Source organism: Pseudopipra pipra, chromosome 7 (genome assembly GCF_036250125.1).
Source record: "Pseudopipra pipra isolate bDixPip1 chromosome 7, bDixPip1.hap1, whole genome shotgun sequence".
Classification (NCBI taxonomy): Eukaryota; Metazoa; Chordata; class Aves; order Passeriformes; family Pipridae; genus Pseudopipra; species Pseudopipra pipra.
In genome coordinates this window covers 13,218,724-13,242,958 of record NC_087555.1, presented here as the reverse complement: position 1 = coordinate 13,242,958, position 24,235 = coordinate 13,218,724, and the positions used below count along the sequence as shown (strand labels likewise).

The 24,235-nt window shown below is 41.3% G+C and overlaps 2 protein-coding genes and 2 non-coding genes across 4 annotated transcripts; 3 read left to right on the top strand and 1 right to left on the bottom strand.

Annotated features, from left to right (window-relative positions):
* On the bottom strand, positions 1-18,101 carry NDUFS1 (NADH:ubiquinone oxidoreductase core subunit S1). Its single transcript, XM_064660618.1, has 19 exons — positions 17,996-18,101; positions 17,456-17,523; positions 17,123-17,214; positions 15,575-15,682; positions 14,393-14,469; positions 14,224-14,305; positions 13,984-14,114; positions 13,073-13,258; positions 8,117-8,251; positions 7,598-7,712; positions 6,484-6,629; positions 5,743-5,871; positions 4,887-5,016; positions 4,249-4,409; positions 2,581-2,735; positions 1,821-1,996; positions 931-1,065; positions 661-733; positions 1-348 (listed from the first exon to the last, which is right to left on the bottom strand). Exons 2-19 carry the CDS (start codon positions 17,517-17,519, stop codon positions 257-259), a joined length of 2,187 nt encoding a protein of 728 aa, XP_064516688.1. The 5' UTR covers positions 17,520-17,523; positions 17,996-18,101; the 3' UTR covers positions 1-256.
* Positions 18,102-18,601: 500 nt separating this feature from the next.
* On the top strand, positions 18,602-22,721 carry EEF1B2 (eukaryotic translation elongation factor 1 beta 2). Its single transcript, XM_064660619.1, has 6 exons — positions 18,602-18,734; positions 18,893-19,015; positions 20,405-20,528; positions 20,904-20,970; positions 21,667-21,792; positions 22,283-22,721. The coding sequence occupies exons 1-6, from the start codon at positions 18,655-18,657 to the stop codon at positions 22,435-22,437; spliced, it is 675 nt and encodes a 224-aa protein (XP_064516689.1). The 5' UTR covers positions 18,602-18,654; the 3' UTR covers positions 22,438-22,721.
* Positions 20,752-20,831, top strand: LOC135417650 (small nucleolar RNA SNORD51). The gene has a single exon (XR_010432169.1). It is a non-coding gene; the product is annotated as a small nucleolar RNA SNORD51 (small nucleolar RNA).
* LOC135417655 (small nucleolar RNA SNORA41) lies at positions 21,279-21,412 on the top strand. Its single transcript, XR_010432173.1, has one exon. It is a non-coding gene; the product is annotated as a small nucleolar RNA SNORA41 (small nucleolar RNA).
* Positions 22,722-24,235: the final 1,514 nt, after the last annotated feature.

The window sequence follows — 24,235 nt, the reverse complement described above, 5'->3', positions numbered from 1 at the left end:
TTGTTTGGTATTATAATTTATTTGTATACAATCATCATGTACCCTGCCTCTGGGTACAGTATGTTGAGTGCTGCATGTTCTCTTAGACATAACAACAGTCCTGTAATATTATGGGACTATCTGAAGTGATGAAAATGTGAATGAAGAAAAAAAAATACAACAGCCTGTCAAATAGATTTTGAAAAAAAAATGTATCAGTCACAGCAGTTAACTGCAACAAATAGTTGGATGGAGGTGCTAGCATTCTGATTAGTCTCTAGCAGATGGATGGCTCTTCTACTGCATGAGCACCTTCAACAACAGCTTTCACGCACTTGGCCATTGTCTGGGATGCTCTGCTGATGGAATCTGAAAAAAAACAATCCAAACGTCAGTGTGTTGTAACTGTTACGTTAAAAATTGTATGCAGAGAGAATATAAAAGAAATTTAGTACAAGACGATACAAAGACGATAAATATTAAGCTGCTTAGCTGAAAATAGTCTGTGCTTTATGTAAATTCTAAATAATTTTACTGAAAAATTTTGTTTCTTTGAAAGACTAAAAAGTCAAAAGACTTCCACTCTTAGTGGAAAACTTTAAATGCCTCATAAGAATCTTACTGTAAAGCTAAATACAATGTATTGCTGATTTCAGAATGGAAAGGCCACACTATACATACCTGTCATATAAAAGTCTTTTATTGTGAGCTGAGGGGGAACAAGAGGATCAGCAAGAAGCTGTTGTTTCACTAACTGCAATGGGAAAGGAAAAGAAAGAGAGTCACCTTTATGATAGGAACTCATTACCAAAGCATTTGTTTAGGGAATTCTGCATTCAGTGTAGGTCAAAGAATGCTTGTTGTACTACATATGAAGAAGGCCCATTTTAAAAAAAGCATCAAGCTATATAACAGCACTAAATCATGCCAAGATGCTTCTGTTTTGGTTACCTTTGACAATTCATTTGCCTGGCTGAAGTAGTTAGCCTCTTCCACATCATCATATCGAACCAGATTAGGTGATACTTCTTCTAAACGCTTCCGTATTTGATCGAGGTTCTCATAAGGCAAGGTCATACCAGCCAACTAAGAGAGTCACAGAAAGAAATGCCATCAAGTCTAGAGATTTAATTAGTAGGGGTTTAGATTACCAATCCATTAACATACCTAAAGTAAAATCAGGAAAAATCTACACTCCTGAAAACACAGGCAGTTAGAGTGTACAAACCGAAGCAAAGTCATGGTGTTCTTTTGGACTTCTGATGCCTACACAGTCAGCACTTCCTCAGGTTAAAAAAACAGCCTGTCCTCTTTGCTATACAAAGGAAAAAAGAAAAGAAGTACTTTTCTCCTTCCATATAGATGTCACTTGTACTTTCCTCAGCTTACCACCAAATGAGATAAAAGTTGATGCAATTATCAATGCATCTTATTCCCTGTGACTAGTAAGCACATATTTGACTTATTAATCCTTATCAGATCCTGTCCTCAAGAGTCCATGCTGTTTTCTTTCTAAAAAGCAAGAGACTCCATCCTCCCAACAGTTTCCTCTAAAGCACTTCATGAAGACCTACAGAATTTGCAGACAAAGCTTCACCCATTATGCATTCCAACAGCATACAGCAGCTACAATGTTAGTGCTATCCTCAAAAGCGAAACAATATTATTTAACTCACAGAAATAACAAAGGATTCAATACAAAATATTACTTCTTAAAACTACAGTTATTTCTTTCCCTGAAAATGTACCTCTTTTTACATTAAAAAGTGGAAGTGTTTCCAAAAAGGAACTTAACCTCCCAGTATACTTTTACTTGAAGCAATTTATAACAGCAGCAGTACCTCAGAGACAGCTCTAATGATTTTCCAGTCTTCCCTTGCCATCCCAGGAGGCGTTACTGCTACTCTTGTCTGCTGGGCCCTACCCTCAGTATTCACGTAGGTGGCTGCCTTCTCTGTATATGCTGCTCCTGGGAGAATAACATCAGCCATGGGAGCTCCCACATCACCGTGATGCCCTAAATACACGGAAAGAGGAAACGGTACACAACCATGTAAGACATAAGTAAGTCAAAATAAAAAGAAATGCTTTACTAACACAATACAGAATTTCTGTGTTCCCAGAAAAAAAAGAAGTTTCTAAGTTTTGCTTAACCAGTAATATGAAGCCTGTTAGGCTGACTGCTCTGAGGTCTTACTTGCCAAATATTCTGGGGAGAATGAATGGACTACAAGCAGGAGTAAATGATAGTTCAGTCTCTATAGTCACTCAGATTTGGGGAGCTCTTGGAACAAGGATTCGTAGTGAATCAACATCAGGTTTTCATACAATAAAACAGCTGGAAACCAATGCCATTTTGTCTGCCAAGTCTGAAGCTGTGTTCCAGAAGACCTATACTGGTTTATATTCCCTTATTACTCATCAACACTTTCCCATTTTTACCCAAGAAATAGGTAATCAGTATCTCAGTTATGCGTTAGAAGTTTTATTTCTTGGCAGAAAACAAAGTCTAGAATCTCTCAAAGGGTTTTACGTCACTGTTTAGGCTTTTTCTCCAGCTATTAAAAGAGCAGCGTTTCTTAATTTACATCTACTAATTACCTTGATAGATGATAAAACAATCCTTTGGCAAGTCTTGACGCGTTACACAACCTGAATCTGCTCCTAAAAGATACAGCACTTTGGGAGGATTTCTCCTAATTGCCTCCACTCCTGGTTTGAAACCCAGGTCCAAAGCAGCTACCTGGCTTGCAACCCTGTAGGAACAAACACATTATGACTTTAAGTTATTTCACAATTCTCCCTCTCCCATCAGAACAGACCTAACTTCTTTTTCTAACTATGGGACATAAGAGGTTCCTAATAGTAACAGGACAAACAAGAAGCACAAAGGCAGATGAAATTTTTGACAGAGTACTGAGTCAGTTTTGCATTTTGACAGACTGATGCCATTTGAAGTTTTCACAGGGAATCCCACCTATTTTGCAATGGGATCGCAAAAATAAAGGGAGACATTCCAAGTCAGGGCCTAGTGCCAGGCAGCTCACTGGTGAATCTTGATGCTCCAAATGACATTTCAGCTATGAATTGAGCTCATCAAGCCTTTAATTTAGGGTACTCGTGGAAGATGAAAGACCAGCTCTTGGGCCATCAGCTACCCTAAATCATCAAAGACTTAAGACCACTATTTCATCACTATTCATTTATTCACATATAAAAATACTTTTAAAAGAATGGCAGTCTTTTCCTTTTTCAAAGAAACAGTTTTGCATAATCCTGCATAATCAGGTGCCAGACTTACAATTCTATTTAAAGCAAAAAAAGATTCTCTCTGTAGAGAACAGATTTTCCAATGTAACTCATGTTTGTCTAACAGTCAGACATAGGGGTTTCAATAGGTTGCTTTTTACACTTAAGGTAGAATGGATGGTGCACCTGAAGTATGGAAGTCAATAATATCCAAGACTGCTAAACCACAGTTAAAAAAAGTATCATGAGAGTTAACTCATCAGTGTTTTGGTATTGAATATTTCAGTTTCAACAGCAGGATTTTATATTCAAGTTTCCTTCAGAGGACCAATCCACTAGTTTTACATGAATGAAGCTGCTTCTGGCAGAAGGATTTCGTTGAGTCTCTGGAATTGAGCGCCACTACATTTATTGAAATAATTTTTCTTTTACAGAGGTGTCAGTTGGACAGCAGGAATTTCAGAAAGGGAGTGGTGAAGGACTGTCCAAGAGAAGCTTGCCTATTAAAAGGAGTACTGTCACAACAGACTGGATAACTATGGTCAAAAGCTCTAAAATGAAAACATTTTAAGCTTCTCTATTAACTGTTCAGTTAAGAAACTGCAGAGTAAAAGGAATATTAAAAGAAACCCTATTATTTAAATACTCTTGCCGTTTTGTTTTCTTCCTCAAGGTAAAGTGCAGTCATTTAGCAAGTGACACTGGTCTGCTGTGCATCCTGCTGAGCACTGTGGTAGATATTATTAAGCTCTCTTGTATTCTATACCTCTAAATTGAAACTTTAAATTCTACATTTGAATATAACGGATTAATGAAATCTCATGGAGTTTGCTAGGTCAAGGAACCTATTTTTATTAAAAAGTTTCTGCTAGTTTCTACTTCTGTTTTTTTATATTCCCTATAGGTTTAGTCCACTAAGCTGCTTGTGTGTACACAAAGAAATCTGCACACATACATTGTGGTAACTTGTGCAGGCCCAATGTAAAAGAAAGCTCATCCCCAAAAAGTTTCAAAGCAAACCTGTGGAGGATGTTCATGACTTTCCAGTCAGAACCAACACCACTCTTAGTCCTGGCATTCTGTGCAATGGTGGACACAGCAGCATGGATAGCTGCTCCATCACTGCGCTGCAGGGCTGCACTGCCCACCACCACCATGGGCTTTTTGGCCTGGTCGAGGACCTGTGCAGGTAAAGAATCAAGAAATTCATTCCACAGCTATGAAGACAATTCCTGGTGCAGATAATGTAATAAGTCCCAAAATTTCTCCGTAAGTCTTCCATGCAAAGCTATGGTTCCAAAATGGTCATTGTTTCATTTGGAGATAAAGCCAGGAGAAACTGCTATAAGCAGTAAACTACCACGTCAGTACAGAACTATACCTTGATAACCACACATGCTGGAAACAGGAGCACCTGAAACAGCCTGTTTTATATCAAGAAATAATTCAGGAGTTTCCTGCAAAGTTTACACACCTGAATACATTAAACAGTTTACATATACTTGGTGCACAGTAGTCATCACCTCATCTGTGCATATGATTAAAAGCAAATAACCCCATATACAACATGGTACTCTTCTTCCGATCTGTTTTGGAGGAATTCAGGTTCTTACTCAATACATGTGGAATTTAACATCACAGTCTTAAGTTGTGTGTACCTTGGAGAATGCATGTTTGCCAGAAGCAAGATCCTGAAGTATCTGTGGGGACTCTCCTAGATGGTTGTATGTGTAGGTCAAATTCACAGGAGAGCCAACAACAGCCACTTGCAAGTCATTGTGAAGCCAGCTGAAAACACAGCAAATATTTTATAAAAATTAAAGAAATATAGAGTTTTACTCAACCAAAGCCACTAATTGTAATTTTAGCAATAACTTGAAATAGGATTTCAAAGGAATTTAAACTGCATTCATTGCTTTGGTAGCATGCAGTTTAGCATCATTCTGACTATTAAGCAAGCCTAAAGTTTTTTTAAGAGGACTATTGCTCTACATACATTCCAGGACCAGTACAGGACTTCCATAAACCTTGCTTGTCTCATACTGACATATCTTATCAATGTTTAATTAGCTATGTTCAAAAGTTTGGGAAAGCCACACTACTTGCCAGAGAAAATGTTAAACTTGAATGACTGTTTCTAAACTCATCTGATTTGTTACAACACTACAAAAGGGAGCAAACTGATGCTGAAAATAAATCTTTAAGGAATATGCTTTAACAAACTTCTATAAAACAGAAAATCTGAGGTGTCTGTGTAATGTAACAAAGGAATAAATGTCTGAGTAGATGAACTTCATGTAAAATGTCAAAGTGAGAATGAACTAGCTCTACACTACAGGGAAACGAGACACCCTTTTTCCACACATAAATCACCATTCCCTTTACTAAAAGGTGAACTAAATCCAATGAGCCCATCTAAATGAATGCTCCCAAGTTACTGCCTGCAGCTCCAACAAAGCATTCTATTAAATCCAGATGGATTCACATGCTTATTCACCACCAAGGAATACAAACCTCTTTCGAATTCTAGCATTAAAAAGCGGTGCCTCAAAGCGTGGATTGGTGCCAACCAGAAGTAGGACATCTGCCTCCTCCACTCCAGCAATCTTAGTATTAAGCAGGTAGTTGGAGCGTAAATCTGTGCTGTAACAAAAGATGTAAGGAAGAGGATGAGAGTTCAGTAAAGGGAAGGAATGAAGCTCTGGTAAAGACGGTAGGTGCTCCAAATGTTTTTTTATCTCAGGAAAAGAAAGGGAAAGAAGAGATTTCTCAATCCAAATTACTAACCCAAATAAGAAGAGTTTTTCATGAGACAGCAAAACATTCAATTACAATGTAGCTGTCTCCTACATTTACAGTTACTGACAGCCTTCATTAACTTAAATCTTCTGTTTCACAGTTTACAAGATCATAAGTGTACTATAGTTTTCACAACACAAACAGAAACAGACTAAATAATCCAACTTACAACAGAGTGCACCTGGCTTTCAGTAACTGACTGTTAAACTGCAGCATCAGTACATAAAGTACAACATACAGTAAAGTGTGCAATCCTTGTTATAGTGGAGTGCTATATGCATCAACTCACAATCTATAAATACTTTCTATAAGTGAGCACTGTAAATTTGACCAAATCTTGCTAATGCATCAGCAATTGCTATCCTTGGTCATTTCAGAATCTTGCCAAGAGACAATCTGCAAACTGGAAAGTTTATTAACATACTAATTACAGACAGACTTTGCCTGTAATCTTACCCAGCTCCAGCAGTAGGGAATACCTCTTCAGTGCAGAGCGTATCACAATTTAGTCTATTCAGAAGGTCTTTCAGAGCTATTAGTGCTTCTGCATCCACCAGTCCTCCTACAATTGCTGCTACTTCCTTACCTTCAACTGCATGTAGCTGGAGAGAAAGTAAGTATAAGCATAAATGAAGGAAACCACTGAAGTAAATTCTCATTTAGCCCAAGCAAATATTTGTTATGTTAGGATGTGCCAAAGCCAGTGGTGCAACCACTGGCCTGGAGCAGCACAAACTGATAAGCAGCAACTCCAGCTGCTTCAGAACTCATGATAAGCAAAGAACAGCTCTCTGTATTCTATGCAGGTCTCTCCCACTTGAGTTATTGCTCAGATGTGGCTAATTCTCATTTGGTGTGGTGAGGAGAGAAAGATTGGTGAATGCTTTTATTTTAATGAAACCACAGTGCAGACAGAATACAAACTTCTGTAACACAGTCTCGGGTAGTAAACTTAACTCAAAAGTATTACATGAGAAGCAATAGCTTTCGTAACAAACCCTGCTACTTTACCATGGGCAAAAACATCCTTGAGGAAAGTTCAATTACAGTTATTCAATTCTACTTCACCCACATAAAATTTTTAATCAAAATCTAGAGCAGTCATGCAGCACTTCATTTGAGCTGCAGAATCAATCACTACACAGAGAAAGCACTGAGGAAAGCACAATTCAGATATAAGTAATACAGATTTAATGGCTTTGATGGCAAAAGCGGTGATAGTTTAAATAAATTTAAAAATATCTTCAGGTAGATCAGAGTATTTGTGAAAGCTGCTTCCTCCTAAATTTCTGAAGAAGCAGTTTACTTTCCTATTTAAATAAAAGTAATTTCTCTCCCAATGCTCCAAATGAAACCATGATAACACAAAGTTCTTTAGAAGGTCCAATCCATGAAACAGGAAATAACAGTCAAAGTAAGAAATTTAAGTGGAAACATAATGGATTAGAAGTCAAATGCTCCCCTCTAACCCTAAAGTCAAAAGCTTTCTTTATATAGCTGGCTTGATATTAATAATACGTCCACTTTTGGAAATTAATTTTACACTACCTATATTGAAAATTGTTCTTACCACACCAGCAACACGAGTTAATACATCCTCCCATGAGGCATAAACAAACAGTCCTTTCTCATTTTTGATCATTGGCTGAGTAAGTCTCTGACGCTTCAGACCATCATAAGCAAACCTAAGTAAATACCAGGAATATTATTAAAGAGCAAAGACAAAGATAATTGTGTATACTAAATACATGCTGTGACCAAATTTTCTAATAATTGCAGACTGCTAGAAAAAAGAAAAAGAAATATTTCCCCTGAAAGTTTAACTTTTTTTTCTCAAAAACATGGAAAACAATCAGCGATACAAATAAAAGTTACTGTGAAAAAAAGCTACAAAAATCAGAACATTAGAAAACTCAGTAACTTCAATTATAGAATTAAAAACATGTTTTACCAATTATTTTTCACTATAGCTTTACAATAGTAACAGCTGAAACCAGAAGTCAGTGCTATGTTCACGTTTCTGGTTCTGCAAAGTGTGCCTTTAATGCTTGCTTAAACACCCATGTGGTTACAAACACTTCCCACACACCTTGTTTTGTCAGATATCCATTCCTCATTGATATCTTCATGCAGCCTTGGCAAAATTCTCATCACTTCTCCGGTTCTTGTGCTCACCACAATGTTGCTTCCAACTGCATCAAGAACATCAATTGACTCTACCTTCCTGTTTAGAAGAACAAATAAACCACTTACAGTTTTTCATACACAAGCAGCAACAGTGTCTTGGTTTTGGTCTGAATGGAGTTAATTTTCTTCCTACTAGCTTGTATAGTGCTGTGTTTTGGATTTAGGGCGAGAACAGTATTGATAACAAAGGGATGTTTTAGTTGTTGCTAAGCAGCGTTTACACCAAATCAAGGACTTTTCAGCTTCTCACCCCGCCCCACCAGCAAGGAGGCTGGAAGGCACAAGAAGCTGGGAGAGACACAGCCAGGACAGGTGACCCCAACGGGCCAAAGGGATGTTCTGTACCACATGAAGTCAAGCTCAGTATATAAACAAGGGGGAAAGCTAGTCAGCGGCTGCTGCTCAGGGACTGGCTGGGCATTGGCTGGCAGGTGACAAGCAATTGCATTGTGCATTCTAATTCTTTTATCATTATTACTATAATTTTCTTTTTCTGTCCTACTAAAATGCCTTTATCTCAGCCCACAAATTTTACTTTTTTCCCCCCAGTTCTCTCCCTTATCCCATGGGGCAAGGGGGGCTGAAGTGAGCAAGCAGCTGTGTGGTGTTCAGCACAACAGTCCTTTTAAGCACCCAGTGTGGGGCACTGAGGGTTGAGATAACAACAGATTTGGCCAGAGTATGTTAAAACAAATTTGTTATAAGCATTTATTGTATTAGTTTAATAATTGCTGGTCTCGGAGTTGCTGCACACATCCTCAGAGCTGTGCTATCTAACACCTTACCGGCTAGATATGTTCCCTGTTTGCTGTTTATGATCTCTGGAGGGTGGATTAAGGACATAATTCTGTCATATTGTGTAAAACTGTTTTGTGACATGACAAAATTCCTGGTCGCGAGACTGATCTGGTGTTTGCACTCGGCCACCTCTGTGCTCCGGGAGCCACCCAGCGGACACGGTTAGTAATTACACCCTTCACCTTCTCGGAGCGCCAGTCTATGGGGAGACACCTTCCTCCACCTTCCCCTTCTCCTCCAGTTCTTGAGGATTTTAAATATCCTTGGGATGTTCAAACCAGCATGTTCGTCTGTTTGAGGCCAGCATGGATAAGGGTTATCCTGGTCTAGTGAGAGGTGTCCCTGCCCATGGCATGGGGGGTTGGGACAGATGATCTTTAAAGTCCATTTCAACACTTAACGTTCTATGATTCTGTGTCTCCTGGATGTGTTTCAGGTTTTGTTTAGGGTTAAACAGCTACTTAGAATACCACCCAGACATCTGCCCCAAGCCTGGAGAGTTATGAGTGGTAGGGTGTGTGGGATAACATGGGCAAGTATCTAGGACAGTAGGCACCTCCAACATCTTGGAATTTCACCCCAGAACAAGTGCAGAATCCTGAAAAACTAGTAAAATATTTGGAAACACTATGCTGTCACCCTGGCAATTCCAGAGACACACAAATCACTGCAACATGCTGGGACCTGGCCCAGACCTATCCAATCCTGTTCAACACTATTCGGTATCTGTAGGGGGAAAAGGTCACAGGATCTGATGACAAAGTGTCAGGCACTTCTGCTACACCAACCCCCACAACAGGCACTGTGGATACACCAAATAACCAACTGTGCCAGTATCAGTCACCCCTATACACAAGAAGAAATATCAAAAGTGGAAGTTGGCTCGTTTAGTAAGGGATCGAGGAGCTTCTTCTAAGGGAGAGCAGGAGGAAGAAGTGGAAAAGGCAGACTCCTCCAAAGCAAGGCCATCAGAAGAACAGTAGAAGAAAGAGAAACAGCCACTGACTGGAGAAGAGGATAAGGAAGAATTGATAAACAAGGTGGTAAACAGATGATCCCCATCCCTGAGTGAGCTGCAAGATATGTGAAAAGACTTCAGCCATTATTTAAGCAAGCACTTTGTCCACTGGCAGCTTTCAATGTAGGGATAACTGGGCCAGTGGCCTGGAATTAAAATTAAGGAAGCCAAATAGCTGGGATCCCTTTCTAGGAAGGGGCATTGACAAAGTAATTGGAAAAGGGGCACAAGTCCTCAGCCTCTGGAGGTGACTCCTGTCAGGTGTTAAGGAAAGATATCCCTTCAAGGAAGATGTTATACATCACCTAGGCAAGTGGGCCACCATAGAGAACAGTATCCAGTACCTGAGGGAATTAGCCATACGGGATGTGATTTATGAAGACCTGGACAACAAGCAGTTAGCCAAAGATCCCGCTGAAGTCAGGTACACGCGACCCTTGTGGTGGAAGTTTGTATGGAGCACACCATCATTGTATACCAACTCACTGGCATTAATGACCTGGAGAGACGGAGAGGGACAAAGGGATGATGAAGTGTCTGGCCGACTCTGGCAATACAAAGAAAGTCTCTCTTCCTCCCTCATCTCAGCTGTGGAGAAACGGGTCCAGCAACTCAAAGAGGATAGATCCTTCTGCTCACCTCTATCTCAGTTATTAGGAGTTAAGCCTTCCTCTACTCAAGAGAGAGGATATAGTGGGTATGCAACCACCCTGTGGCTTTACCTGCATGACCACGGAGAGGACAGGAGGAAAGGAAATGGAAAATCTACCTCAACCCTAGAGTCACAGGTATGTGAGTTTTAAGGATCTGAGTGTTTTAAGCACAAGTGAGTTTTAAGGATAAACAATCAATCACAAATAAGGTTCTTCCAGGAAAACTGCTCCTCCAGTCTACAGAGGGCAGTTACTCTGACAAAGTAGAAGGGCTGATCTTATTTCTGTTCTTGATGAAGGGATTTCTCACTCATATTTGCAAAAGGTGAGCAGCAAATACTATGACCAGGACTAGAGGGGCACTGCCTACAGCTAGGCAGAGGAATGGGACAACCAGGATAACTAGCCTGTGTGGACCCAGTGGCCTGGCACAGTAGACTATAATGGCCTAAATGCAGCACTGCCGAGTGCTGCCATGCTGGAACTTCAGTATGAATTGGAGTCAGAAGCAGCCCAGGGGTATGCCCCAACTAATACCACTAATGCGTTTTCCTCAATCCCTTTGGTGCCACAACCTGCTTTCACCTGGAGAGGCGTCCAGTACACCAGGAATAGACTGCCCCAGGGGTGGAAACTACCCCTACCATCTGCCATGGACTGATCCGGACTGCACTGGAACACTGTGAAGCTCTGGAACACCTGCAATACATTGGTGGCATCATCATGTGGGGCAACAGAAGCAGTTTTTGAGAAGGGGAAGAAAATAGTCCAAATCCTTCTGAAAGCCAGTTTTGCCATAAAACAAAGTAAAGTCAAGAGACCTACACAGCAGATCCAGTTTGTAGGAATAAAATGGCAAGATGGATGTCATCAGATCCCAATGGATGTGATCAACAAAGTAACAGCTATGTCTCTACTGATGAGCAAAAAAGAAAACACAAGCCTTCTCAGTCCTTATAGGTTTTCAGGGAATGCATATTCCAAATTACAGTCTGACTGTAAGCCCTCTCTATATAAAGTGACCCAGAAGATGAATGATTTTAAATGGGGCCCTGAGCAATGACAAGCCTTTGAAATTAAAGAGGAGTAGCCCTTGGGCCAGTCTGGGCAAGACAAGATGTTAAACACGTGCTCTACACCATAGCCAGGGAGAACAGCCCTACCTGGAGCCTCTGACAGAGAGCACCAGGGAAGACTCAAGGTCACCTGTAGGGTGCTGGAGCTGTTGACAGAGAGGATCCAAGGCCTGCAATGTTGGCAGCACGTGAAGGTGTTCAAGGCGCCTCGGAAGTGACTGGTTCAGAAGCACAGCTCCTCCTGGCACCCTGACTGCGGGTGTGGGGCTGGGTATCCCCTCTACAGTCCACGCAGCATCAGCTGCATGATGTTAAGTGAGTCACACTGATCACAAAACAAGGTTGAACACAAAACTCCAATCACCAGGAATTTTGGAAGTGATCATGAGCTGGCCAAAAGGCAAAGATTTTGGAATATTGCCAAGGAGGAGGTGGCCCGTGCTGAAGAAGCTCCACTGTGTAATGAACTATCAGAAAACAAGAAGCCAAGTGAGCTGTTCACTGATGGAAAGCTGCTGTGTGGAGCCTCACACAGCAAACTGCAGAAATTGCTGAAAGACAAGGTGAATCGAGTCAGGTTGCAGAAGTGAAAGTATCCAGGTGCCTTTAGACATGACTGGATGAGAAACAACTCTGTACTGACTCATTGTGGCAAATGCTCTCCAGGGTTGGCTGCAGTGATGGAAGCAGAGCAACTGTCAGGGGAGGGGAAAGCCCAGCTGGGCTGCTGAACTCTGGCAAGATACTGGTGCTCAGGTAGAGAACCTGGGTGTAAAGGTACATCACATAGATGTTCATGTACCCAGGAGCTGGGTCACTGAAGACCATCAAAACAACCAGCAGGTGGATCAGTCTGCTAATTGGAAGTGGCTCAAGTGGATCTGCACTGGTAACATGAGGGTGCATTATTTATAGCCCAACAGTTATACTGAGTGCATAACAAAACAACAAAAAGTGCTGTAGGTTTAGCTTTAGATACAAATAAAAGAGCTTCGTTTCACAAGATATTTAAATAATATCCTTAACAATTACTGAGTTAACGAATTTGAATTTTCCTTTACACGCATCTTTTACTAAGCATCAGTACATTTTAGGGTAAAAATTAGGGAAGAACAGTCTACAAACAATAACATTCTTTCTTTTCTTGAAAATGCTGTAAGTAACAGAATTCTTGTTAGATTCAGTCTATGGAAAAGTCTACAACAAAAACACAGAAAATAAAGTCAGAGAAAACCCTTGGTATCATAAATGGGCTAAGATAACGTATACGACAAACAGAAAGCTTTGCCTTCGGAGTGAGTTAAGATACTTACCTTGTCTCCCATGGGCGTGCAGTAAAGGCATATGGCTTGGAGGTAAGAGCACCAACTGGGCAGATGTCAATAATATTTCCTGATAACTCGGACATGAACATTTTTTCAACATAAGTACCAACTTGCATATCATTCCCTCTTCCGGTTGTTCCCAAGTCATCTACCCCTGCAACCTCACTAGCAAACCTGGCAGATGCACAAAGAAGGAAAAACAAATCTGCAATGTACAACAGCAACATGGAACATTTTTTAGCCTTCATCTCATTTTCTTAAGGTAAAACATTAGCCTTAATTCATACACCTGAAAGAAGAAAACAATTGTTCAGACGCATTAGTCAGCACCATCATATACAGGACCTGAATATCTGCAGAATTTCATTACAAAAGGCTGCAAAAACTAGGGGGAGTTGTATCAAAAAACAGAGCAGTTCAGTGCTCAGTGAATTTCACAAACTGAGTCCAACATTAGTCCTAACTAAAAAGTTCTTTCTAGAACTGGTTGGGTACACAGTATTCTTTTCCACCTGGCTCAAGTTGGCTGATACTGCATTTCAGGACTACAGAACAGCATAAATATAGCTACCAGATGCTATTAAGAATAAATAAATCTTGTAACTGTGGCTGAGGAAGGCACGTATCCATTCTGGCACTAACACCATGGGACCAGTTCTGCCCTGTAGAATTCTGATTTCACTTTCATGTTTTGGCCATATCTGTTTCCTTTATAACACCTGTCTGGTAGCTCCAGGAAACCAGCTATCATTCACTACCAGAAATAAAATTCTCAAGTACAGTCAGAAATGAAATTTTAAAAAAACTGATTACCCTTCATGGTGTTTCTTTCACAAGTAACTAACTGATAGAAATATGCCTGCTCAGTAAACTCTCTAGTGAAAAACAAAGGACGTTACCTGATGCATCGAGTGCACTGTATACACCGAGTCATGATTGTTTTGACTAATGGGCCAATGTTCTTGTCCTCCACAGCACGTTTTCCTTCTCTAAATCTACTCCTATCACTGCCAAACATCATCGATTGATCCTAGAACAGACAACAGAAAACAGACATATCCAGGCTGCTGGAAAGCACAATTTCATCTAAGACAGGAGTATTAATACATAAGTCTACACAATTTAATTGGATGTTGTACCTGTAGGTCACATTCTCCACCCTGATCACAGATAGGACAGTCCAATGGGTGATTAGCCAGCAGGAACTCCATTACACCCTCTCTGTTAGGTTCAGAAAATGAAATTCGTGTCAACTTTATTTAGCAGATAGTACAACTAATCAGCTAAAGGAGGCTAAAAGAAAGGTACCTTGCTTTCCTGGACTTCTCAGAGTTTGTCAGTATGTTCCAGCCCTTCATAACTGGCATGGCACAAGCAGCAACTGGCTGCAATCACCATAAAAAGCAAGCATGAACACAGCATAATACTTCTCAGCATAGGCACAAACCCCAACCTCCTCCCTCCACTTCTTACACAGGTATGTTATTAATTTAACATGTTGTACAAATAAAAAGGTCTGCAAGGAAAGTCATTAGAAGCCATATTTATTAATAATCTTCTATATTAAAAAGGTTAAATTAGTTATGATTTATTTATGAGTTGAAAATTTTACACTTTTGGTTTTCAATTCAAGTAGTTACAGCAGTAAGAATGTCAGTTGTAATAAATATAAGGCAAATCAAAAAGCTGCAGCAAACATCTGGAAAACCTCTAGAACTGAATGTATCAGAGTATGGATCAAGATATTTATTTGCACAAAGCCTTTATAAAGAGTCTTGGAAAAAAATTCTTCACTGTAATCTTACAGATTACTGTAAGATTAACAAAAATTCCTGCTGAGTAAATTAGTCCCTCCTACTTTTCAATGACCTCATGACTTCCATCTTTAGTGATAACCCAACCTTTCCAGAGACACAAAACTCAAACTATGGAACTGAAGTTGGGATGAGCAAAAAAATTTTATGTGTGAATATAAATGTGTAATCCAAGACTGAACTCCAAACGAATGCCTCAACTACATACATAGATTTCTTAATAGCACTGTTCAGTCCTTCAGAAGAGATTTCAGAAGAGATATCTATGCATTAAGATACAAACTACTAAATAACTGCAATCTCTACTTAGGCAGAACAAACCTGCAGACACTAATCCTACAGCTGAATTCACACAGTATCTGAAGTTTACTACTCAAGTACTGTCAGCTGAAAATGTGTGGCTGAAGCCTGAATTACAAAGCATAAAAATATGTCTGACTGCAAATACAGAGCTATCAAATGTTCTTGGAAAAATTATCTTGTCCAGGAGCAAGATAATCCATAATAACCTGAGAACTGACTTTGATCCATAGGCAATCACTGTAGTCCAGTGGGGAGATGAGAGCAGCTGAATGACAACAATTCATGTGCTAATGATAATACAAACATTTACAAGATTTAAACTAGGCCCTAAGCACAGCAAAAAATCGCAATTTCTATGAAACACAAAAAATACCTTTGGAGCTTTCTCTATTTCCACAAGACACATCCTACAGTTTCCAGCAACAGAGAGACGATCATGGTAACAAAAACGAGGTATCTGAACCCCAGCCTTTTCACAGGCCTATAAAAAATAAGAAACAAAGGGAAATTAAATCTTAGCTATACCTTTCAATTCCACCTCAGAAAACATTATGCAGCTTTTCAAAGACTAACACTGTTAGTGCTCAGGAGTACAGTACATTCGATCTTTTATCTTAAGAAGTGACCATAAATAAAAAATTGTGATGAAGCAGAACAATATCATGATATCAATTATAAATATATTTTTTCTAACCTTTGTAACTGATTGAGGAAATGAGAACTGACCTCTTTCATGCTTTCCCGCAATAATAGAGAGAATTCTCTATAACAGATAGGACACTAGCAATACTATTAACTTTTTAAAGAACACATACATTCTTCAAAGAAAAGTGCATCACAGTAAAAATGGAAAAACATAAAGGGAACAACGAGGGACATAATCATTTCAGGTAATTCAACAACATGGATGCTCTGTATAAGGGTACTTGAGCATAGTCAGTCTTCAACTTCAGCAGACTCCAAACTCAAAGAAACATTCTTGCATGCCAGGACTGAAGAAGAGACAGGAGGACAGAGACAGCAGATTTCCAGAGAACAGATAAGGACAACCTTTCCTGCATAAAACCCCCACAGATGATGGGATCTATGCTATAGCACTAGCTATGCCTGCCAAAAATACCACCAAACACAAAAACAAAGAACTAAACAAATATAATTTTTTTGACAATTTCCACCAAAAAAAAAAAAATCACATTAGCAAAACTGGAAAGCTAATAAAAAAATAGTATTTAAGAAAAATTGACACTCCTGCTGAGGGCATTCTAATGCCTAAATAGTAACTTTTATCCAAAGAGTGAGGGCTATATCTTGAAATAAACTATGTACTCTAATGTACATATAATGTACCCATTATATCGCATCCCCATTCAACAGCTTCTTAAAAAGAAGTTTGACTAGAAAAAGTTCTACCTGAAATTTTAGCCTGAAAAGCAACGATGCTAAGTACAGGCTGGGAGGTCCAGGTTTCCTTTCTTTCTGCACCAAGAATAATAAAAGCAGCTAAGGATCAGCACTCTGAATCATAACTAAAAAAAGGCAATCCCTCATTTACCAGAGACATCACTTTAACAAGATACAAGATTAACAGGTTCTGAAAGACTACTAAGTCACGTAGTGTTCAAAGACAGAATTTCAACCTGAACTTATCAAAGTCTCTTATTGCATTGCATAAATATTTGCAGCTGGGATTGATGCTGCACGCATCTTCTTCCAGACAACCATGGCAGATTTTTCTTTTTGAAACAATGAGTTCCCCAGTGGATTTCTGTCACATGAAAGTGCATCACAGTCAGTGAAAGTGCCCCTAAAGAATTGCAAGAAACAATGTAAAGGTGGGTGGTTTTTTGCTGTATAGAACAGAACAGGCTGGCAAAAAGTGAGATGGGGAGTCTAAGGAAATTCAGAATGCCGTTCCCCACACCTGAAGTACTGTGGTTCCAGGGTTCACCAATACAGGATGGCCATCCACAAACACCTCTATTTGGTTGCTGGCTGCTGTTGCAGTTGTGCGCCCTGAAGGACATGGAAAAAGAAAACAAAAACAAACTTTCAGCTACTGCTCGATGCAAACATCAGACCCCACACTCCCTTATCTTACACTCATACAGTGCTCAGAGAATCCCATTTCTATAATCAGCACAATTCCTTAGCTGCAAATGAAGTATGCATACGTGCCCTTCAGGAGGGAACTGCACATACGTTAACGCGCACACATACATTTATCACCACGGACACACGTACGAACCAGACTTACCACATACTCTGGAGGACTGGGTGACCCCAGCTAAGGTCCTGGGGACAGCAAGCAGTCGAAGCATGGTGCTTTGGTAGGAGAGAAAACAGCACTGTTTTTATCAGTTCAAACTTTTGCTGACGGGTTTTAAACAAGAAGAGTAAACACCTGTATCTACCAGGTGCAAAAAGGTACGTATGCATCAATAGGTACAGTTACAGGAGAATAAGTTACTTCCTTCAAACGCAAGATACGAAAATCAAAACAATCTATAGGTGACACACACGAATGGCACCGCGCGGCCTCTCCGCCTGCAACGGAGCGCCGGCCCCGGCCCCGCTGCCCCACTGGCCGGACGGCGCAGCCCGGCGGGGCGGGCTCGGTGTCAGTGTCACCGTCCCCGGGGCCCGGCCGGCGGCACCGCTGCCCAGCGCGGGGGTCACCTTGGAGGCGTCTCCTCCGCCGCCCATCCCGCCAAGGGCAACGGGAGCAGCGGCGGGAGGAGCCGCCGGGAGCGCGCCCCAGCCCGCGGACCCCGCGCCGCGGCGGCGCCGCCGTTACCTGGCGCGGGACGGGCAGCGGCGCCGCGGGACCGGCTGCGCTCCGCTCGGCCTCTATGGCGGCGCCCTCGGGCCTCTCCGCCGCTGCCCCGGCCGCCTTCGGCAACCTCCGGAGCCCCCTTCGGCAACCTCCGGAGAGGACGGCAGGCGTTCGGCAATCTCCGGAGCGAACCGCTTCGGGGATTTCCGGCGGGTTACCGGCGAACGAGGGAACTCGGCAATTTCCGCCAATAGCTCAGCGCCTTCTCGGCCACCGTCACTCATACACCGTCCTGCCCTCGGCAATTCCCGTCTCCTTCCGTCTCTTTCTTCGCTCAATTCGGCAACTTCCGCTGTGCCAGCGGGGAGGGGCGTGGCGGCAGTTCGGGGTGACAAAACCCCTGTAACACCGTACACCTTCCTGGGGCTTATAGTCAAGCTCACATGTATTACATCGACCCTTTCCCGCACCTCTAGTGTCCCTCTTGCTGCACTCCCTGCCCTGGAGCGGCCAACCCGTGAGGAACTACCTCGCGGTTGGTTCTCGCGGAGGGATCCGTGTGCGTAGAGATCCGCGGAGGGATCCAGACTCTTTATAAGAGCGGCGCAAGCGCAGCGTGGCCTTTTCCCGCGGCGGTCGCGCTCGGTTCGGGCGCTGCGTGTTGGCCGCGCGCCGCCGTCATGGGCTTCGGCGACCTGAAGTCCGCCGCGGGCCTCCGCGTCCTCAACGACTTCCTGGCTGACAGGAGCTACATTGAGGGGTGAGAGGCGGCGGGAGGGGGCCGCTGGGGCGCGGGGAAGGTGAGCCGGGCCTGACGGTGAGCGGCGGGGGGGGGCCCTGAGGTGCCGCGGCCGCTGCTGCTACACGTGTCCTCGCGTGTCCCGAGCAAGCGGCTTAACTTGGGCTCGCTCTCCGCAGGTACGTCCCTTCGCAGGCTGACATCGCAGTCTTTGAAGCGATCGCTGCCCCTCCGCCTGCGGACTTGTTTCATGCTCTCCGCTGGTACAATCACATTAAGTCGTACGAAAAGCAGAAGGCAAGGTATGTTTAAACTGTGAAGCTGCAATATCTCTGCGAACTGGCCTACAAAGTGCTGCGTTTGTTTCTTCGAGTTCGTGCGAAACTGTTTTTCGGCGGTACCACGTGGCATTTTGCGTTGCCGTTGGCACACGAGCAGGTCCCGAAGCAGGACAGACCTTTTCTGTCAGTACATTGCATTTCTCACTTAAAATCGGCTCGCCTAAATTCTGTCTCTGTTCAGTTGCTAACATTTCTGCTAAAGCTTATAAAAAGACTTGGGTTTTGTTGCTGCCTTTTACACGGATAACTGTGCTGAAAGCCGGGAATTAATTACCAGTAATCAGCTCCATGAAGCCAGCACCAAAATGGATTAATAAGTGTTATAGGAGTCATTACAGATGAATACACAGCACATCAATGTTGAGGTGTTTAGTCCTGGAAGATAAAACAAAATCTGTGATTTGCAGTACGGAAGTACATATAAAGAAAAGGAGATATAAAAGTAAACGTTATCTTTTTTTAGTGATTTTAAATGTTCGCGAAAGGTTGTATATTGACATCCATGGAGACTGCAGGCCTCTAAAAACGTACAGCATAGGTAGGGTAAATGTTGCTACACTGCTTTCTCTAAGCCTCAGTCATGTTTATAGGAAACTCTTCCAAAACTGGGTTGCTCAGTCACCAGCCTATTTCTGAAGCTTTTATAATTCTGAAGGGGACTGAGATTCTGAAGTTGCTTCGCTATATCCACTCTGGAAACTACTTACACTTCCTGGAAACAGAGCCTAGTTTTATGACTAGTAACAGCAGTTCACAGTAATAGAACTGTGAGCTTTTTCTAAGCTAGTTTTATGGCTCCAGTAGCAGCAGTTCATAGTAGCAGTAGAACTATGAGCTTATTCTAAGACTACAGAACTATATGAGCTACAGGGGAAAGTGAATTCAGGGCATTCTGGTCCCTCTTGTGCTGTTTAAGGCTAGAATTCAGGGTAAAGTGTTCACTGAAACTTCCGAAAGTAGCGGTTACTTTGCAACAGTATGTTTTCAGTCACTTAGTAGTTTTTAATTGAGAATATTTTTAGGAAAGCATGAACAAGAAGTTGGTGACTCCTCCTAGATGGAATATATTGTAGATAAATTATTCCAGTAATACAATTCCAGTATGCCAGTTTTGGTGAGGCTATAGCAAATTCCATATTCACAGATTATTCTGCAAGCATGTCATGAGCATTGGGGGCTGTCTTTTGGGTCTTAGGAGAAGGTTCTGATTTCAAGTAGCAGGATTTGACTTATTTTTTTTTTTTTAAGCACAGTGTTTTTGTTACAAATGCACTTGTAGGTGCATTGACAAACTGGTGGTATTTGTATCAACATTTTAGTAGGTTCCTTATAGTTGTGTTTTTCTTTCAGCTTGCCAGGAGTAAAGAAGGCTTTGGGGAAATACGGTCCTGCTGACGTTGAGGACACAACAGGTGCAGCCACAGATAGCAAAGATGATGATGACATTGACCTTTTTGGATCTGATGATGAGGAGGTACTTGTGACCTTTCTGTATTATGTTTGGGATTTTTTGAAATTAACCCAGGTATGCAGATTTTTGCCTTAGCTAGTTTAAGTTACTTAAGTTTGTGACCTTGATAAGAGATCCTGCTTGAAATTCTCGAATTAAGCTATCTTTGAAGAATAGGAAAGCTTGGAAGGTAAACACTTGAGTTAGAAAATACTGTGTTGCAATGGGGTCAACTGTCCAACTTTGACTGGTTACATGATGAATAAAACAAAAAATCACCATCTTTCGGCTGACAGTTGTGATGTTTTGTTTTTGTCTGAGTAGATGCCAGTCAGTTTGGTAATGCTCTGAGGATGTGAGGTTTTGGTGCTTTTCTGTAACTGTAGATTTCTCTTTCAGGAAAGTGAAGAAGCAAAGAAACTGAGGGAAGAACGCCTGGCACAGTATGAGTCAAAGAAGTCCAAAAGTATGTGTGCCAAGAACTTCTTAATTTTTTGTGCTTGGGTTAATTTTCATGCATTTGAACAGGGTGGCTGGAAGCACTAATTAATTGTAGTAATAGATCAGCTTGACAGAAATGAGACGGGAGTGATTACCTTTATTGAATTGCCTGTATGCTCAGTCCTCCCTCGTAAATGGGAACCTTAACATACTTTTTGTCCTGCTTAATACACTCCTGCTTGTTTTTCTAAGAGGCTGAGCTTTCTATATAAACAGATGTAACTCAAGGATTATCTTTCAAAGTTCAGAGAAAAGGCTGCAATATGCAAGTCCCTCCACAGCTACTGGTCTGGAACTGTTCAGAACTGTAGCAGTTGCAGTATTCCCTCTGTGGAAAATAAACTGTTACACAGCATTAAGCTCCTTTTCAGATCCTTTGAAAAGGACTTCCTATGTAACAAACATTGTCAGCTGCTTAATCTGTGTTCTGTTATGAGACTTGTTTTTTGAGAACACAATGGATTTACACACTGAATGCTGGGATATACGTAGCTGCAGTACTTCAGAAGTGTACATTGGTACCAGAGGCTTGTCACAGCAATGTGAGGAGGTTCTTGTTCCTGGAATTGGAAAAGTTGCTCACATAATAAAACTAGTTTGCAAGTATATTGATGAATGTTTGAAAACTTCCTAGCTTTTAAAGGCAGTTTTCTTCCCTCAGAACCAGCTGTTGTTGCCAAATCATCAATCTTGCTTGATGTGAAACCTTGGGATGATGAGACAGACATGGCCAAACTAGAGGAGTGTGTTCGAAGCATTCAAGCAGATGGCCTGGTTTGGGGATCTTGTAAGTATGAGAAGATTCCGGAGAGGGAGAGAGTGTAGTCCCTTAGGACACATTGTATGAATAGTTAGACTTGTGGTCACTGCTGATCTCTGAAAATGTAGCTAAAACAGGGTGGGAACTGCAATACCACTGTACTTCAGTATCTTGACATAGTCAGAAAAGGTGATTAGTGCAGCGGCCCAGTTAAGAATCAAATACAGATTTTAAAAACTATAAACCTAAGATGCTGTTATCCTGCATCTCCCTGTACAATTCCTGATGCAGCAGACAAACACCCATACACCCACATCACTGGTTTGGAGAGGAGGTGGAGGTCCCTTTTCAATCACTTGTAGTGAATCCTGCATTGTTAATTAGATAGTCCATAATGCGGAACAAATGATGTTTTTATGTATTCCTGCAAACTCCTTTGGTCAGTTCAATCTTAGATCTGTGTTTTTAAGAGATTCCACCAATTGAGGAGTACTAAATGCCTTTTTTTATTTTACAGCCAAGCTAGTACCTGTTGGCTATGGTATCAAAAAGCTTCAGATCCAGTGTGTTGTTGAAGATGATAAAGTCGGAACAGATATGCTGGAAGAGAGAATAACAGCTTTTGAAGATTATGTACAATCAATGGATGTAGCTGCTTTCAATAAGATTTAAATCTTGATATATCTAGAATAAATGTTGTTGCAAAAAATATGCTGTGCCTGTGCTTAATTCAAAATTACAGAGTAATCCAACTCACAAATGTAAGATTTTGTTAATGGATAAAGTAGAAGCTGAAACTGAATTTCAGGGTTGCTCTGACACCCCACTGTAGTACCCAAGAGCATGAGCAGAGAAAATAGAAAATTTACATTTACCATCAAAATGGAGTTAACATTATCATGGCTTTAAAATGCTCAAGTGTTCTTTGCTCCACTTGCAGAGGAAATTGCATCTTTGGAAATGTCTTTGATTCCTCTGGAAGGAGGGATGACTTTAGGGGAAAAGAATAGGGCTCAGTCAAAGTGCAAATAACTTTTTAATGGATAAGTTTTGTTTAATAAGGGTGGTGACTAACCAAACATACCATGGCTTTTGTTGAAGGCTAAACCAGTGCTTTGGTGAGAGTGAGATGAAGGTAACTGAATCAACTGTAGTCTCAATGGGACTTGGGATTACCCTGGTACTTTCTCATGTGTTGTGTGACTTGTTCCTCTGAGGGTTGGAAACCTTTGCATTGAAATGTCAAGTTTTGCTTCTTTCCCAGGGGTTCTTGGTACAGCAACTAATGTTGATCATAAACTGCGCCTCTGGGAGGCGCTGCGGGCTCGGTGGCAGCGGTGTCCGAGCCGGGCAGCGTTGGGAGTGATCAACGGGAGCGCTGCCCAACGGGAGCGCTGCCCGCGGGTTGCAGCTAATGCAGATGTCTGCTTTACTTATATAAGAAACTTGACGCATGCTCCTGGCTAAAAACAACAACTAAAAAAAATTCGTTGGAATAAAATGCAAATATATAAAGTAGCAAAATTAACTCCAGTTTGAGCTGCTTACTTGGGTCTAGATTAGTTTCTAGATTGATACTGACTTTTTTTTTTAATGATTGAAGAATGAATCAAAAATAAATTGTTTTCCAAAAAATTTCCATAGGAATGATATGAATGTAAAAGCTGTTGCAGTTGTGAAGTTTCTAGACAAATTCACAGTTCTATGCCTTCCATTGGACTGACAGGATTTATTGTGACCATGAAATGGATGCCTTTTCTGTGCCACGTTGGTCTCTGAGATGAAGATGCTCAGTGCCAAAGCCTGACAGCAGCAGCTTAGATAACTCCTTTTGTTCTTTTTTTCAGAGAGCATTTGTGTGGTTATCTGGCACAGCAGGTCCTGTTTCTCCTTGTCTAAAGGTCTACCAGCCTCAGATAATGTAAGATCTTTGTTTATAATTTGTCTCAGAAAAAAAAATCTGCCTGCTAAAGGTTTAAAGCATGGTTAAAGATTTGAAATAAGTACAATTACAGGCTCACTCGCCACCTTCCATAAACTCCTAAAAGGCTAACTTCATCCTGTGTGTAACTAATGCACAGTACCACTTCTGTGGCAATTCTCTAGCTGTTGCTTCTGCTAAATCAGGTAGCTTAGTTTTAGCAATTCTGTCATGGCTGCTGTTAAAATCAAGAAATTAGTAAATGCCTCATCAGAAAAACAAAAATTCTGCTACAAAAATATAATTTTTATTATCCTTGGCCATCACTGCTTCTGACTTCCCCTTCAATGTGCTGCTTACCTTTAAACTCCTTCCTTGGCCTTGAAATTAAAGCTCTAACTGGATATAATGGTTTAATTTATAGACAGTAACATTGCTAAAATACAGCCCCATGAGCCATCCATGTGACCTGCTAGACTGGATTTGTGTGTGTGCTACATTTTTGCTAAGCATGCATGTACAAACTCTTCAGTTGTTGAGATTTCTTTT

Excerpts from the sequence above, each read along its gene's own strand:
- NDUFS1 (XM_064660618.1), bottom strand. The coding sequence starts at position 17,519 with ATGCTTCGACTGCTTGCTGTCCCCAGGACCTTAGCTGGGGTCACCCAG. Across the intron at positions 8,252-13,072 it reads GCACGCCCATGGGAGACAAG|GAAGGTAGAGTCAATTGATG; the intron begins GTAAGTATCTTA and ends TCTTCTAAACAG. Across the intron at positions 1,997-2,580 it reads TTGTTTTATCATCTATCAAG|GGCATCACGGTGATGTGGGA; the intron begins GTAATTAGTAGA and ends CCGTGTATTTAG.
- EEF1B2 (XM_064660619.1), top strand. The coding sequence starts at position 18,655 with ATGGGCTTCGGCGACCTGAAGTCCGCCGCGGGCCTCCGCGTCCTCAAC. Across the intron at positions 18,735-18,892 it reads GACAGGAGCTACATTGAGGG|GTACGTCCCTTCGCAGGCTG; the intron begins GTGAGAGGCGGC and ends CGCTCTCCGCAG. Across the intron at positions 20,971-21,666 it reads TGAGTCAAAGAAGTCCAAAA|AACCAGCTGTTGTTGCCAAA; the intron begins GTATGTGTGCCA and ends TTCTTCCCTCAG.